The sequence below is a fragment of the Vigna unguiculata genome, chromosome 4 (assembly GCF_004118075.2).
Source record: "Vigna unguiculata cultivar IT97K-499-35 chromosome 4, ASM411807v1, whole genome shotgun sequence".
In the NCBI taxonomy this organism is placed as follows: Eukaryota; Viridiplantae; Streptophyta; class Magnoliopsida; order Fabales; family Fabaceae; genus Vigna; species Vigna unguiculata.
The window spans coordinates 30,482,065-30,500,274 of NC_040282.1; the positions used below are offsets into that span (position 1 = coordinate 30,482,065).

Genomic DNA, 18,210 nt, shown 5'->3' on the forward strand with positions numbered 1-18,210 from the left:
GGGTGGTGCGGACATATGCATATATCCCAGCCCAATTTCCGTGAACACCACGGCTCAATAGCCAGGTACATCTCGGCCACTAGAGTCAAGGCGCGTTGTGTGACCTGACAGGATAGCAAGCGCGTCTAAGATGGGGGCCGAGTACATGTCGGCCTTAGGTGCCCGATACATCTTGGCCCAAGGGTCCTGATATGTAATGGGCCAGCAGCGTAGAGAGGTAGACCTTTTCAGGTGATGGCAAAGATAACACACATCCAAGGGCTCAGGAGTTCAACATTAATGAGAATTTAGAAAGGTTACCGTTAAGGTCTGGGGGCAGTTACCATATTGATTAGATTCCTTAGTGCTTAATGGGAGAAGGAAACCGCCCTATGGGTAATAAAGTTGGGAATAATGCTAGGTAGTATAAGGGACAATTCACTGACATACAGGGGGTATGCTATCTAAAACTCATATAGTGCAGAGAGAATATCGAGTTATTTCTGACTTAGGCATCAGAGTGTTTGCAGGTACCCCATTCCCGACGGTGGACCAGAATCAGCTGTAAGGAGAGGAGACGAGGATTAAGAAAATTGAAGCTCTTGAGATCTCTTGGTTCCTACCATACAAGAACAGATAAAAAAATATCAATAAATAAAACTAAAAAATTGTTAAAATGAAGTAAAGTGCTTGAAAAGATTTTTTTTTCCCAAAAAGCACGGTTGACCACTTTTTTTACTTAAATAGCATACTGTAGTTTAAATTTACATGGATGGCACGGTTTTTATTTTCAGTTGAGAATTTGGTCCTCTGGCAGCCGAATTCCAACTTATGATGCTTTTTTTTTTCTTTTTATTCCGAGTCAGAATTCGGTCCCCAGGGATCCGAATTCTGAACTTGGTTTTTTTTTTAAATAAATTAGAATTAATTTTTTAAAATTTTTGTAATAAAATAGATATAAGATTTATTTTTTATCTTTTATGTTTTGTAAAAATTTTACATTAAAGGTTAAATATATATTTTTTAGAAATAGATATAGTATTGTATTTTTAGTCATTTTAGGTATTATTTGAAAGAAAAATAATAATAAATAATATTTTTTTCTTTTTAAATTTGTTGATTTAAAAATAGATTTTATATTGTGTAGTAAGTTATTTTATGTGTAATTTGAAAATATAAACGTCAATTTAATTTAATTTTTTTAATAATTTGTGTAGTATTAATTTTTTTTAATAGGAGTAATTGGGTGTTGTGTTTGGAATCTTTCCTTCGTGGACTTTCATTTCATTGTGGGTTCTGTATGTGGGGAGTAATGCTGGAATAAGTGGGGAGTTTTTCTTAATATTATGAACATCGCTAACAGTTTTGTTAATGTAAAATATGAAACTTGAGTGTTAAGACAAAATGTTCGTTGTCATTGTATCATAGAAAAAAACTATTTTCATTACCACGAAATTGAAAAGCAGCTTTTTTGGATGGTGTAATGAAAAGATGTCCCTTAAAGTATGTATGAGGTATGTGAGGAGTCTTGTTGGATTAAGTTGTGAGTTATTCTTATTATTTTAAACATCAGTTGCAGTAATTCAATGGAAAGAATAAAAATGGAAAATATAAAACTTGAGAGTCAAGAGAAAAATGTTCATTGTAATCATATGATAACACGGTAATATTTCTAAGACTACTAAATGTTAATTGGATGGGGATAATGGAAAAAGGTCTCATAACTAATGAATGAGGTAGGTAGGGACTAATGATGGATTAAGTGGGGAGTTACGATGGACATTTTGATATTGAGTTATGAACAACAAAAGTAAATTATTTCCATGACGACCAAATTGAATAGTAGCTTATTTGGATGGTGAACATTACAAATTATTCCATAAGTAACGTAAATGGTATGTGGGGAGCCGTGTCGGATTAAATGGGGAGTTATTGTAAATTTTTTTATTATCGGTTGCAGTAACTGAAAATATGAAACAAAAACTGGTACTAATGACCAAAATATCCAACATAACTTCCCACTTCATTGTTCTTCACTCCTCAATTTCGAAGATAGTGTGACTCGAAAATTCTAAAAAACCCCGTGGTCACATTACCTAACATTTAATGTCATGGTCATGGAAATGAATTTGTACTATGTTAAGGTTAGTGTGAGGATATTATGTTCACAATGAAATTTGATTTTTATATAAAAATTGGGTAATGAAGACCAAAATAGTCATCACAACTCCCCACTTACTACCTCTGTACTCCCCACTTACAAACAATATCAGTATTAGCACAATTTCAAAAAGGTCCACCGTCCACATAACCCTTTATGAAGTAGTAAAATTATGTATCTTTATACACACACTATCCCAATAGCGTTGACAAGTCTTGTCCAAATTGCAAGGTAAGAGTAAATTTCTGAACTAAATATCAGCCTTGGCACCTCCCAATAAAGTTGACAAGTCTTGTCATAATTAGAAGGTGTAAGTGAGGCCAATTATTTGAAATATGCGTAAGCTTTAACAGTGGTCAAAGTAAATTTTTGAATGGGCATGTTATCCCAATTGGAGTATCTTTCACCTTTTACAAGAGTGATATAATAAATCATCTTTGGCACCTCCCAATAAAATTGATAGGTCTTGTCATAATTAGAAGGTGCAACTGAGGCCTTTTATTTCAAAGATGCGCCAGCTTTTACAGTGGTGAGAGTAAATTTCTGAGTTGGCACGTTATCCCAATTGAAGTATCTATTACCTTTTAGAAGAGTAATATAATAAATCAGCTTTGGCACCTCCCAATAAAGTTGATAAGTCTTGTCATAATTAGAAGGTGCAAGTGAGACCAATTATTTGAAATATGCGTCAGCTTCTACAGTGGTCAAAGTAAATTTCTGAATTGGCACGTTATCCCAATTGAAGTATCTATTACCTTTTAGAAGAGTAATATAATAAATCAGCTTTGGCACCTCCCAATAAAATTGATAAGTCTTGTCATAATTAGAAGGTGCAAGTGAGGCCTTTTATTTCAAAGATGCGCCAGCTTTTACAGTGGTGAGAGTAAATTTTTGAATTGGCACGTTATCCCAATTGAAGTATCTATTACCTTTTAGAAGAGTAATATAATAAATTAGCTTTGGCACCTCCCAATAAAGTTGATAGGTCTTGTCATAATTAGAAGGTGCAATTGAGGCCCTTTATTTAAAAGATGTGCCAGCTTTTACAGTGGTGAGAGTAAATATGTTTCTTGGCACGCTATCCAGGTGAAGATAATCAGTTCTATTTAAGGTTGTGGTTCCTTAGTTTGCAAGTTGTGGAGTGCTCTAGTATAATAAGTAAAAATGGTTTTATTTGAAGAGTTGAATGCATATAATTCCTTTAATGCTGCTATTGATTTTGAAGATGGAAGGTTCTCCCTATGTAGACTTCCAAATGGGGTTACTCTTAACCATATGCGCATCATCATAAGAAGTCATTTGATGGGACCATCTAAGCCCCCACTAAGCCATTTGTGGTACCATGTCCCTCCTGAATTTGTTGCGGAAGGCATTGATGAGTTCCTTTTTGTAAGGAATGACGAAGATCTTCAACATCCCATTCAGTGGCACTCAATGATGGTCCCTACGGTGACAATATCTTTTTATGTCAACTTCATGAAAGTTGAGAAGTGTGACAACTTTGTACCTATTTAGTTTTTTTTTTTTTTGTATGTTGTAACATTGGTCTTTAAGATCATTGAACTTGTTGAGTTTATCTAAAGAAATAGTTGTTCGTTATTTAGCATTAAAGCATTTGTAATTATTAAATTTTTCCATTGCTGATCTTCTAAATTGTGTTAAACACGGTAAACTCTTACAAACACATAAACACAACCTATTTCATATGTAATAAAATATTAAACTAAATCTTTGTCCTTTTAATCACCATAGTGGTGTCCAGTTCCACACCGTGGTCGACGCCTGTTTCTAGTGGGGTTCCTCCTACGCACTTCAGGTCTACGTTCTTCTACGTGTGAAGGTTGTGGTTCATGTTCCTCCTGAGGTTGATGATCATCATGCGCAACAGATGATGATGCTTCTGCATATGGATTGTGGACGTAGTAAACTGAGTTTTCTTGAGGCTGATCCAATCCTTCTAAGAAATTTGGACTTTGAGGATATGTACGCAACCACGGTTGTGCAGAAGGTGATGTTTCATCATAAGTTGCAAACATACTTCATATGCCTAGTTTTGTGTTTGAAGAAATTGAATTCCTTCTTCCCTCCATACCTGATGGTGGAGGTGGAGTGTTGAAGTCATGCCTAGTTTGTTGTGGTGGAGGGACATTTGTTGATGTCGATGCACGATGCATTCTAGGATCATTTAACATTTGTGGAACTGACAAATACAAAAAATGAGTTTGAAATGTACCATGACATGTACTCAATTGTGTGTTGAAGTGGCCCAAGCATCGGTAATCCATTTAATGTTAGGTCATGCCGGTTATTCCAAACCTCTATCCATTGCGCATGTCTAGTAACCCAGTTCTCATCTTGTCTTCCCCTCATGTCTAATTTATGTAGATGATCAAGGTTGTTGGGTTCTTCAGGGATCTCTTGTGATAGCCGAAATTATAACTTCACCCTGTCTGACTGGTGCCACTCCACAATGGCAAAACAAATTATAGTAGTGCATGACGTCCATATTGCTTGGTCCCGATATGCTTCAACATCAATAATAGAGCCCAAACCTTCATAAGGAACCCAAATAAACTACAACAAAAATTGAAAATGTTAGTCATTCATTTACAACCATTTATCAATATAGAAATGCTAAATGTTACCTGATTTTGTTGCATGTGATCTATCCTTGCCCGGTATCCGACTAAATCATTGTGGGGGACATTTTTGTAGTTCAGTACTCGACTGCTGCTCCATTGGCAAACTAGCGGGAAAGTTGGTGGAACTCTTGAAATGGGTGCAATAAAGGGCATCCGAAACCATGCCCATGATTGTAACAACGAAGCACATCCACCCATAGTCCTCGCACGTCCATCCGTTACTCTGCACATCTCCCTATACAACACAGCCAAACATGTCGAACCCCAACTATATCTTCTGGTTCTTCGAAGATTAGTCAAATAGTTCAAGTACATTAAATGTACTTTATTCCCAGTCTTATCAGGCATTAAAACCCCTCCAATAAGTCTTAATATATAAGCTCTAGCATGTGCATGAATAACCTCAATACTGGAATTTTCATCTATAGGAAACAAATTATCCCTTAACCATTTTAGTTTGATCATAGAACCGACAATCGATTCTCCCTTAACCGGTATTATACCTAATAAGGTTTCACACATCTCGTCCCAATCCAACATAGTTGGACCAATGACAGGGGGTCCATCGACAGGAAGCCCCAATTGAAGTGAGACATCTTGCAAGGTTATGGTGCATTCTCCAATTGGAAAATGAAATGTGTGTGTTTCAGGCCTTCACTTTTCTACCAAGGCAGTGACTAAACTATGGTCAACCTTTAAATGTCGCAATTTATCCACACCACTAAACTGTGCTTCTTGTATTATAGGCACAATACTTGGATGAGGTTCAGGCATGGAGTGACAGTAAGACGACACAATGCTCCCTTCCGTGTCCTAAACAAAGAAGTAAAATATGTGATTACATAAAAACTTAGGTGTGTTAATAAGAAATGAAGTTGACATACCCGAGAAGAAATGTATGCAGCCCTATGCTCTTGTTGTCTCCATAGTAACATTTTTTTCAGTCTTTGTAGGTTTCTGTCGATAGCAAGAATTAAAAACAATAACATTAAACATTTATAGACAATGCAAGACTTCATGAGTGAAAACATAGCCGTTGGATTACTCAAACGAATGACATCCCTTAGATTGAGGTTGGTGCATTGTCATGTCAATGGTCATTAATGTGAATTTGACAAGTTGTCATGTGCAAAGACCTTTTCATACTTAATCTTACATGTTATTTGCACAACATGATGGCGACTAAAGCTTGTATGAAGGTGACTATACGGTGCACACACCTTTTCAGAATTCGGGCTCAAAGATCAAAAAAATCGTGAATACCAATAAATTTTATTCATGAGAAGATAAATTAACCAAACAATAGTTCCTCAGTTGTAAAAAAGGGTGGAGAATGAAGTAAAATGAATGTCTTCGACAATTTTATTTGTGGTCTTAATGATGGGATAAATACTTTTTTCTGTTTAATTTTTTGGAATAGAGGACCCAAAATTTGAACATGCAAAAGTTTTATTTGGATGACATTGAACATAAAGGTTGAAAATTATGTGGGGAGTCATCCATAAGTGGGGATTCAACCATTAATATGTGGGGAGTGAAGTTGAAAATTATGTTCCAAGGTTGTAGCTTTTTAAAAAATTCAATAATCGAATTGTGATCACGCAATATAGTCAATTAATCAAATTTTGTCTTCCAAATTCCATGACCAAAACATTGAATATTGACCATCGTGGATCTTTGTGGCTATTTAAAATTATCAAAATTTGCAAGTCATCCGTAAGTGGGGAGTCAACCATTAATATGTGGGGAGTGAAGTTCGAAATTATGTTCTGAGGTTGGAGATTTTTAAAAATAAATAAAAATGGTATTACGATCACACAATTCAGTTAGTTACATAAATTTTTCATCCTACAATTTCCATTCACTAACAGGGGTTCTTGTCTTACTTAAAAATTGTCAAAATCCTCAACTCATCCATACATGGGGATTCAAGCATTAATATGTGGGGAATAGTGTTGTAGATTCTGGACTGCATCTTTTTAAAAATTTAAAATATCGTATTGTAAATATATATATCCACCATCAAATGTGTTTCTGGTGCTTCAAAATTGTAAATATCTTCAACTTATCCGTAAGTGGGGAGTAAAGAATTAATATGTGGGAAGTACCATTGTAAATTCTGGACTGGACGTGCATATTTAAAAAAATTTAAATATGGTATTGTGATCACACAATTTAGTCTCTTAAACAAAATTTCCATCATATAATTTTTGTTATCTGTCGTGGGTGCTTATCTTACTTAACAATTGTCTAAATCCTCAAGTCATCCGTAAGTGGGGAGCCAAGAATTAATATGTGGGGAGTAGTGTTCCAAATTATGAATTACACTTGCAGGTGGTTAAAAAAATTAAAATATCGTTTTGTGATCACACAATGTAGTCACTGACACACATTTTCCTTGATACAATTTTCCTAACCTAAACACTGAATATCCACCATTAAAGGTGCATATTTAAAAAAAAAAATAAAATAGGGTGAACTTTTGGTGGTGACATTTAATTTTTTCTTTTTTTAAAATACTGCAATTGATGACCAAAATATCCAACATAACTCCCCATTTCTACCATCACAACTCCCCACATAAGTCATAATTAACTTAGGAGACTTTTTTTCATGTACACCATGCAAAGAAGACGCTATTAAACCAATGACATAAGTTTCAGATACGACAACAAATATTAATCCATACATAATGTCATCGAAAAATAGGTACTAAGTACTTAAAAAAAAGTTCAAGTAAACACAAATACTTCGTTACATTGCACACATTAAAGTCGTTAATTGAAATTAACTACTAATCATAAATATTACTAAACAGACTATTCAGACTTCCCTAAACACATAAAGAACTAAGCTTTAGTCATCGATAGTATTGCCTGCAGTTGAGTTTATTGCATCCATGTTGTCACTTTCAGAAGGATGTAAGGTCACTGAAAGCTTCATTGGGAGATCATGTGGGAGTGGAAGGAAGAAGGCAACCATGTCGCGAACATCATCATCCGTGAGGAGCTTAATTGTTTCATACTGGTCCTCTTCTCCTAACACGGGCTTGTGAAACCATACATCTTTGACCCTTCTTCCCTGACTGCAGCAACGATAGCTTGCAATTTCTTCTTTCAACATTTGTAAATTCATAGTAGTAGACACATAAAAAGCACAATTAATACGACCTTCATAGTTAACAACAACAAGAAAACTATTGTGAATGTTATTCTCGTGATGCATCACCATCCTTGTTTTGGTAATAAGCAGCTATGGTTATGAACTGAACAACCTAATAATTTATAAGCGCATTGGTTACTTGATAGTCAAAAAAAAAATCTTGACCCCTGCATTAAAGTGGGTTCACGTGACAAAGTAAAGTGGGATAAAGCCTGATTGACATTCATCGTGCAATGTGTATATTAACTATGCATGTGATGTTGGTATCACGTGATGACATTGACTAAAGCCTACCACTCATCAGGTCCAGTGCTTTTAATTTTAACCTGACATATCACATGCCAAATAATTAAAGCTGCAACACATAGGGAAAATCACTACATCACGAACCACTATGAAAAAATCCAAGGTTGTTCTACAAAGTGGATCTAAATCTTATGTGTTGGATTAGTCTACTTTGAATCTAAACCAATAGCATAAACAAACAAAAATTGTCATTGTTGTAACCCACACTGACCCATTCAGGCTATAAATAATGTCCTTCATCAATTCATTCATCAATTTTTAATCAAGTCAGTGCAAACTCCTACCCCCCAGTGACATCTACAACATTCACTGTGTTGGTGTACTTCAATGGCAGCATCTATGTTGAAGATAACTATTCTGATAAATTCATTAGCTCCAACACGGCATGGGTGACCATAACAAATACCATGACGCTGTCCCAACTTAAGCAGGCAATCCTCAAGGAATTCAATTGTGCAACATTGGATGACTATGAAGTAGACTTACGTTACAGGTTACCGATATCCATATCGGGCGACATTACACACTACCGATCTTGTACGATGTGTGGAGATGACGATGTTGAGTCCATTTTTTACATGGGAATGGCAAAAGCATGTCATCTTCCAGTTTAGATAATGGCATTTATTACAGCAAGGCAAAACAACGCAATTCCTGATGAAGTTTATTTTGATTTTTCTAATAACTTCAACATGTCCCTCAATTTAGATTGAGGTTTATATTTTCTTATTTGAAGTATGTATTTTTATTTATGATGTTCTTCTTCATCAAATGTTTATGCAGCTTTTAATTTCAATGAATTTGAACTTACAAAATGGCGGTAATGAAATGCTAATCTCTTATAAAATGTAGTTAAGTCACATGCTAACATTAGAGGTCGTGCCAGTCACATAGGTTCATAATAATTTGTGCCCCTCACATGGGTACATAAGAAGTCGTGTCAATCACATGAGTACATAAAAGCTCGTGCCACTTACATGATAACATTAACTATCGTGCAAGTCACATGTTCACATAATAGAAAGTGACATGATAACTTTAATTTTGGTATAAAAGAATACCCTCACTTTTTAAACTCATAATCTTAATCTTGCAATTTCTCTTCGCTCTGAAAAATCATCAAAAGTCAGATTCAACCACAACCTCAGATGGAAGGGTCAATGTTTGTCTGTGTATACGACGATGGAGAAATCGCCAGTGACGCTCAAACTGGTGTCTACTTTGCATCTGCAAAGACAATCATGATCCGCATTCATAGAGGTTTCGGCTTGTTCAAACTTATTCGCATAATAATGGACAAGGCAAATAGAGATCCAAGGGATGAAGTTCCACTTATTCACTTCAAATTTCCGACTAAAGTTTGTGGCCAACATGTGACATACACAACCACTCAGATCTAGGGGTGGCAATGCGGGCCGGCCCGCCCCGTTTAGGCCCGCCCCGCATAAGGCCCGCACATCGCGGGCCGGCCCGCCCCGCCCCGCACATTTTATGTGGGCCGCATACTCTGGCCCGCCCCGCATATACATTGGCCCGCGGGCCTGCGGGCCGACCCGCTTTTTTTTTTTTTAATTTTTTTATTTATTTATTTTTTTTATAATAAAACTTTCAATGTTTAAAAATTGGGAAACTTTAAGAAGTTCACAAAATTAAGTAAAGACTTTGGGGAATTAGATGATAAATTGATAATTCAACATTTTCATCATATTCATACTATGACATACACAATGTATTCTTTAAATTTTAGCACATTAAAAATTACACAATACTTGTTTTTTCCAATTATACAAGAATTTGAAATGTTAATGCAAGAGTCCATAAAAGAAGTAATTAATATATACAAGTACAAGTTTTTTTTTTTTTTTAATTTTATGCGGGCTTGCGGGCCGGCCCGCGCGGGCCGCGGGCTAGCCCGTGCGGGCCGCGGGCCTATGCGGGCCGAGCCCGCGCGGGCTTGCGGGCTCAATATCCTGGCCCGCCCCGCATTTTTTCTGCGGGCCTGCGGGCCGGGCCCGCGGGCCAGGCCCTAATTGCCACCCCTACTCAGATCCAAGATGACGACGACTTAGACGGCGTTTTCGACATGATACAGGCCACCCCAACTGTTACATCTATTGAACTCTGCACCACCTACAACTCAAGTACGAGACCTTCTGAAAATATTTCTTTAACACATTTTGATGCACATCATCCACATCCAAACACCGAACCGCAACAAGAACTATTTGACCTTAACACTACCTACCTAGGGGATTGGGGAAATGATATAAAGTCATATACCGAACTACTAACCGGTCCGTCTACCTCAAATATTTTTCAAACTCCCGCACATCACAACACCCAAAGGTCCTCTCCTCCAGCTATCATAGAAGTTGAAAACCTAGGTCTACCTACAGCATCCTTAGACGCGTTTAGCGAAGATGAGGACAATATACCTTTTGATCAACATGATGACCATGACCAAACCCTAGATGTCCACCCCATACAACAACAACACCCTCACCCTCACCCTCAAACACATGTCCCCTATAACCCACCACAACACTTCCAATTATATGAAGAATACAACCAAACCCCACACCAGGAATTCCCAAACGCTTATGACCACCACACAATGTTGCATGACAACTTTGAGCACGATGATGGTACACTGACCCAAGGAATGAGGTTTCAAACAAAGGAACAACTTCTATATGCTTTAAATAGGTACCACATAACAAACCATTGCACCTAAAAAACCACACACTCAAACACAACAAGGTTGAGGGTGTAATGTGTGCAACACGTGTGTCCTTGGAAATGTCAGGCAATATTACGTACAAGGGACCAAGTGTGGGAAATTAGAAAGGTTGAAGGTGTGCACACATGTGCAACACAACTCATAACGCAAGACCACAGGTACCTGGGCTCAAGAATAATATCTCAACATGTAAGGCAAATGGTGGAGTCAGACTCATCCACACCAATTGCAACAATAATTTCTTTCATCCAAACCTCTATGGGATATAACACAACCTACAGAAAGGCATGGTTAGCAAAACAACAAGCAATTGAAGATGTGTACGGAAACTGGGAACAATCTTACAACCGATTGTCGTGCCTACTACAAGCCATGCAAACATATTTGCCTGAGTTTGTATACAAGTTGAAAACCAGTCCAATTACAAACGGGGAGGAGGTCGTAGAAAACCAACAACACTTTCGAAGAGTGTTCTGGACATTCAAACCATGCATTGATGGCTTCCCATTTTGCAAACCAATAGTGCAAGTGGATGGAACCTTCCTTTACGGAAGGTATAGGGGTACCCTTCTAGTAGCTGTTGCACAAGATGGGAGAAATAACATTTTTCCCATTGCATTTGCTATAGTAGAGGGTGAAACCGTCGAAGCTTGGTTTTTTTTTCCTTAAAAACCTAAGGACACACGTTACGCCTCAACAAAATTTGTGCTTAATGCCAGACCGCCACAATTGAATCAGTGCAGCATTCAACAGGCCCAATAGTAGCTGGACTGAAGGGAACTGTGTGCAGGTGTTTTGTATTCGACACATTGCACAAAATTTTACAAAAAGATTCAAGAATACAACTTTGAAAAAGGACCTCGTCAACATGGGTAAGTTATTATATGTAAATTTGTCTTTTTCATTTTTTTGGCTGTTAATTTTTCACACCCATTATTAAAAAATAAATTCTTCTTATAATTATATTTGTAGCGTACGCATTGACGGAGCCACGATGTAACTACTACTACAACATCATTAGAGAAGACAACCCAGAACCAGCAACTTAGGTAGACCAAATTCTAAGGGAGCAGTGGTGTCTTGCATATGATCAAGGAAGAAGGTGGGGTCACGTAACAACGAATCTAGCTGAAGCAATAAATTCTGTCCTGAAGAAGACAAGGAATTTGCCCATTTCATCCATAGTATTGGCCACGTACACCAGGTGCAACACATACTTCACAAAAAGAGGTAGGCAAATAACTGCAATGGCCAGTGCTGGTCATGTGTACTCTGAATACGCGACCAACTTCCTACAAGATGCGGACTCCAAGTCAAACACGCACCATATCGTTGAATTTGATAGAAATACCACAAGATTCAGAGTGGAAGAGATGGTCAATCCCAGAGAAGTACGTCCTGCAGGAAAATTTGGGGTTAGATTAGATGAAAGGTGGTGCGATTGTGGAAAGATTCAAAAAATACATCTACCATGTTCACATGTTATTGCAGCTTGCAAGCATGCACATCACAACTTCAGCATGTACATAAGTCCCCATTATAGACTGGATGTCATCATGAAAGTATATGACAATTTATTTGACGAGTTAAGACATGAAGAATATTGGCTACCATACCAAGGGCCACAGGTTTGGCCTCATCCTACCATAAAAAGGAGCGAGAGGGGTCGTCCTAAATCAAGTAGAATTAGGACTGAGATGGACATTAAGGAAGGAACACAATCAAAAAAGTGTTCCTTTTGTAGAACTGAAGGACACACAAGAAATCATTGTCCTAATAATCCTGCACTTAGATGATTCACATCAAACCACTTAGTTTATGTTGTACTTTTAATTGTGTTCAATAAACTTGTACTTGATTCAATTCAATGGTACATCTTTTCTTATTATCTTTTATTGTTACTTATTTTACATAAACCAAAAACAAATAACAAAATTATTTAAAATACAATAATGAAATGCTTTTAAATTATTTTAGTTATTTCCATCATTTTTAAAATATTTTTAACAAATTTTCAATGTTTATAATATACAATTTTTTAAAATTATCAAAAATTAAAAGATAACTGTAATTTTGATATTTATAAACATCTATTAAAAATAATTAATATTACACAAATTATAAAAAAAATTAAATTAAATTAAATTGACTTTTATATTTTCAAATTGCACATAAAATAACTTACTACACAATATAAAATCTATTTTTAAATCATCAAATTTGAAAAGAAAAAAATACTATGTATTTATTTTTTCTTTCAAATAATACCTAAAATAACTAAAAATACAATACTATATCTATTTCTAAAAAATATATATTTAACCTTTAATGTAAAATTTTTACAAAAGATAAAAGATAAAAAATAAATCTTATATCTATTTTATTACAAAATTTTTAAAAAATTAATTCTAATTTATTTATAAAAAAAACAAGTTCAGAATTCGGATTCCTGAGAACTGAATTCTGACTTGGAATAAAAAGAAAAAAAAAACATCATAAGTTGGAATTCGGCGTCAGAGGACCGAATTCTCAACTAAAAATAAAAACCGTGTCATCCCGATAAATTTAAACTACAGTATGCTAAAGTAAAAAAAAAGTAGTCAACCGTGCTTTTTGAAAAAAAAAATCTGCTTGAAAAGGAATAAAAGTTAAAATGGTCAGAAAAAAAATAACATAGAGATCAAAGAAAAACAATTAAACCAAACGTAAAACAAATATATATATATATATATATATATATATATATATATATATATATATATATATATATATATATATATATATATATATATATATATATATATATATCATGATTATTACATTCACGCATGTAGAAAAAATATTGAAAGATTGAACCTTGAAAAAAAGCTGACAAAAAAGATCAGGAAAAAAAACATACTTTTTTACAAAGAAAATAAAAACTAAACAAAACAAACATATAATCATACAAAATAGAGATTGCAAATCTAGAACAGATGGCAAACAAAACAAATACAAATCAAATAAATTGACAAATGTACTCAAAATTTAAAAAAAAAAAAAAGGAAAGATTTTCTCAAACGCATCCTTACCGTTTGTAAAGTTTGTTAACCTACATAAAAGATGCTTTGGTGCAATCGTATCATTTTAAATATTTTAGTAGTTAAAATTTAACTCGCCTATTTTCAGAGTAACAACAATAAAAACAAGAACGAGTAATGCTTCCTCAATCCGATCAACCCTAACCTAGCAGAGCAGAGAAAAGTACCCGACAGAAGCTGCCGCTGCGACGCCGTTTCGATTCAGTCCTAACACTTTCGTATGTTCATCCTCGTTCACACTTTACGAACAATTCACGACTGATTGATGATGCGTCTTGCTAGAGTAGAATTGTTTAAAACCATGTCTTTTTTTTTTTACGAATTCTTGTATGCATCAAAGTTATGGTGGGTATCGGACAGTGGTTCAGTAAGTTTGTGTGAAAAAAAAAATCACATTGTGAAATGTTATGCGGCTATGGTACATTGGAGATTTCGGTGTATGGGTTATTGAGATAATTATGTAACTACGTGTAGATCCAATTTTTATTTTTCAATTTTCTTGAGCCTAATGCATTTTAGTTATAGTTATGGGCAAAGTGATTTTTGCAGGTATATTGGTTTTACTTCCTTTATGTGCCTTTAAGGACTGTTTTATTTGTCAATTATTCGGTGTTGGCGAGGAGAAGTAACCTGGAATTAATCTATTAGTTTATTGGTTAGTCTATTGCTTGGTTATAGAACACAGTATAAATTGTTGTCACCTTTTTTAAGATTTGAGGCTTTTAAAGGATCAAACAACTAGTACTCTTATGTGTTCAGTGGGTAGACTCTAAATTGCTTTAAAATGACTAGAGAAACTGAAATAGAACAAATGTATGACGTAGTGTGTGAGGTTCCAATCTGGTGAGGGTTAGATGTATACCGCGTTGCCCTAGCATGCGGAGAGGCAGAAACAAAACTACCACGGATTAGGAAAAACACAATAGCCTTGCAGTAGAGATTGAATTGAAGAATAAATTTGAAAATAGCCTTGATGATGATATTTATATTTTGTTGTGTGAAACATTGAGACTGCCTATTTTTTGATGTAGGTTGCAGTCATGGTGCTAGAAAATGGTAAGAGGAAGAATCCAAACATTCTGGTGACTGGAACTCCGGGGACTGGAAAGACAACCATGTGCACTACTCTAGCAGAAGCCACCCAACTCCGCCACATCAATATTGGAGAATTAGTCAAGGAAAAGAACTTGCATGATGGCTGGGATGATGAGCTTGATTGTTATGTTCTTAATGAAGACTTGGTAAGCTGCCAATTTATGTATTGACAGCCATTTATTTATGCTTTTTGTTTGCCATTTAGCTCCTCTAAAGGGAGGAAACATGTAAGTGCAAAGATAAGAAAATAACTCTCTCAACATTGATTTAAATTGGCAGATACAATCTTTTTACTCATTTCAATTTTGAAATGTTAATAGTAGGTCAATTGATTCTAAATTATTACTAAATAATGATCCTCGTCAAAACTTGAGGTAGTAGATATATTGAACATTGAATTAAAGACTATCTCTCCGTAAGTCATGGTTCCATTGTAGCAATTAGCAAAGGTTCATGCTACTTAATGGTACAATATTCCTGCATCTGTTTCTAATATCTCTTGGAGATTACTGATAACATCCTGAGAAAAGTTAAGACTCGTCTACTCAACTATTTAGTGAAAGTAACATCCTGAAGTGGGAGTGTTCCAGATCCTACACTTTGTAGACCTCATGTGCGGAGCAACATTCTCGTCATCTATTCTTACTCCCCTAATGTCTAATCCCTTTAGCTGTCCTTATACCTTTCTCTCCTTCATAACAACTCTCGAAATCATTACTGCAGTGCATAAATGTGCTGAACTTCCAGTGGTACAAACTGAATCTAATTTTTCTTCTGAATTTTCCTTGAGTTTAGTTATTTATTTATACTATTGATTGTGTACATTTATATGTAATTTCTCGGGGCTCTTCATGCCAAAAGAAAATGTTATTAAGAATAATGGTGTGGAGATACTTTAGTTTGACGAGGCCTGGATTTGGTTTATGTTACGTTGGATCACATGAAACAGTTTTAATATTTTCTTCATTTACACGTTTCTTGTCATCTTGTGTATGTTGCTTGATTTATAGGTTTTACAATTTTACATGGTTTCTGTAGGTGTGTGATGAACTTGAGGATGTTATGGAAGAGGGCGGAAACATTGTGGATTACCATGGCTGTGATTTCTTTCCAGAGCGATGGTTCGATTGTGTAGTTGTACTTCAAACTGATAACACCATTTTGTATGACCGTTTGAGTAGGAGGTATGAAAGCACTTGTTTCTGTTTTTATCACGTTGATTTTGCTACTGTTATTGGTTTCATTAAACTATCTCCGTACATGTAATAGGGGGTACACGGATTCAAAGCTTTCAAACAACATTGAATGTGAAATCTTCCAAGTTCTGCTTGAGGAGGCTAAAGAAAGCTACTCGGAGGAGAAAGTGGTTGCATTGAAGAGTGACAATATCGAAGACATTAGTAGAAATGTTGCAACTCTGACAGATTGGGTCAGAAATTGGTCTTTACCCTCACAATCTTAACAAAATTATAGCAGTAGTAGTTTGTATATACCATGAGTGTGGTGAAATGTCATGATGAACCGGAAGCAGATCTGCAGTGTGGCTGAATTCTCTTACAAATTTTGGTGTGGCGTTTATCGGAGGCATTTAAGTTATGGGCTTTAAATTTGACAATTGAAAGGATAACTTTTGCCGAGTTTTGTGATCCTGGGTTTCAATTAGTGCAGCGATGTTTAATTAAACTAGATGCAATTTATATCCAGAAGTTGATGCAAAATCCAATGGGTTGATAGAACATGGTACACACACACCCTCAACATTTTGTCAAACACTACTGTCACTGCATAGTTCAATGTCATATAAACCAAGCACCAGGAAGTTGGGGTGGATTACTCAATAAGGATTGTGGATTAGATCCATTCATTTTAACTTTTCACCCCTTCTCCATGTCTAGATTCCACAATCTAATCTCCACCATTTTCCTTCATTTAATCATCCTTTGCATTTCATCTCAAGAAAAATTGGTGCAGATCATGTTTGTCCAAGGGAGATCATGATAGTTCTTACAATTTTTTTACCCATTTAGCCAATGAATATTTACTTACTGTTTTTGCTGATACACTTTCTCCCTCTAGTTTGTTTTATCTTTCTGCCGGGTTCGAGGATACTAATAAAAAGTGTTGTCACAACAAACGAAGTGTTTACTTAGAGTATATTTGATGGGAGTTTTTTTGTCAACAGAAATACTCTTTTTGTTCTTTGTTGACACCCTTTTCAAAAAAATGATCATTTTTACAAGATCTCTTTGTAATTTAATGATGCATTAATTTATTTTTAATTAATTTTCTTTACAGGGTGTAAATTAGTTGAAAGGTTCTTATAAACATGGACAAGAGAATATTACGTTAATGTGAAACTTCACCAACACAAGTTGCTTAAAATTAAATAAGGTTACCCAAAGTTTTTTTTTTCAATTTAAAAAAATAAGGTTTAAAAAACCCATATATAAATAATATTGATACAGAATTCTAGTAAAAAATTCCCATCAGAGATCTTATCATAACAAGTTTTTTTGTTTCCTTCTTATATTATTGGTCTTTTATACAAGTATTCGTTTCTATTTTGTTTGGTATTTAAAAAGTGATAGTGGTTTAAAAATAGTGAGACTCGATTATTTTAATATTAAAAGGTTTTAGTATAAATAAAATTGTTATAAACGAGTTTCATTATTTTAAAACACATCATCTCTCTAGAAACCACTTTTCTAGAGTTCTCTGACTTCTCTCTAGAGATTTTGTCTTTCTGGTCGTCTGATTGAAGAATTGAGACCGTAGGATTGATCCTCTCGGCGAGCTCTTCAAATTGGACCGATCAGTTTCTCCGTTCGCGTAAGTTGAATTTATGCCCTCGTTTTGGTCTAATTCTGTTTTCTCTCGCATGTGAGTCATCTTTTGCTTGCATGCCTTGTTTTAATCATCAGTATGAGATGAGTCTTTGTTGATCAGTGATGATGATGGTAGGTCCTGATCGTTCTTGTGGTGTTTCTATGTGTAGATAGAGCATCCTGTGGAGTTAGATATGTTTTGGTGTTCTTTGAGCGATTT

General features: G+C 35.4%; 4 protein-coding genes across 4 annotated transcripts; 3 read left to right on the forward strand and 1 right to left on the reverse strand.

Annotated features, from left to right (window-relative positions):
- Positions 1–4,573: 4,573 nt before the first annotated feature.
- Positions 4,574–5,304, reverse strand: LOC114180728 (protein MAIN-LIKE 1-like). Its single transcript, XM_028067026.1, has 2 exons — positions 4,786–5,304; positions 4,574–4,714 (listed from the first exon to the last, which is right to left on the reverse strand). Exons 1-2 carry the CDS (start codon positions 5,302–5,304, stop codon positions 4,574–4,576), a joined length of 660 nt encoding a protein of 219 aa, XP_027922827.1.
- A 5,944-nt stretch (positions 5,305–11,248) lies between these two features.
- On the forward strand, positions 11,249–12,039 carry LOC114180729. The gene is made up of 3 exons (XM_028067027.1): positions 11,249–11,643; positions 11,729–11,862; positions 11,963–12,039. Exons 1-3 carry the CDS (start codon positions 11,249–11,251, stop codon positions 12,037–12,039), a joined length of 606 nt encoding a protein of 201 aa, XP_027922828.1.
- Positions 12,040–12,237: 198 nt separating this feature from the next.
- LOC114180731 lies at positions 12,238–12,786 on the forward strand. Its single transcript, XM_028067028.1, has one exon. It carries the CDS (start codon positions 12,238–12,240, stop codon positions 12,784–12,786), a length of 549 nt encoding a protein of 182 aa, XP_027922829.1.
- A 1,330-nt stretch (positions 12,787–14,116) lies between these two features.
- Positions 14,117–16,868, forward strand: LOC114181185 (adenylate kinase isoenzyme 6 homolog). Its single transcript, XM_028067558.1, has 4 exons — positions 14,117–14,288; positions 15,102–15,311; positions 16,204–16,349; positions 16,435–16,868. The coding sequence occupies exons 2-4, from the start codon at positions 15,111–15,113 to the stop codon at positions 16,625–16,627; spliced, it is 540 nt and encodes a 179-aa protein (XP_027923359.1). The 5' UTR covers positions 14,117–14,288; positions 15,102–15,110; the 3' UTR covers positions 16,628–16,868.
- The last annotated feature ends 1,342 nt before the right edge of the window (positions 16,869–18,210 follow it).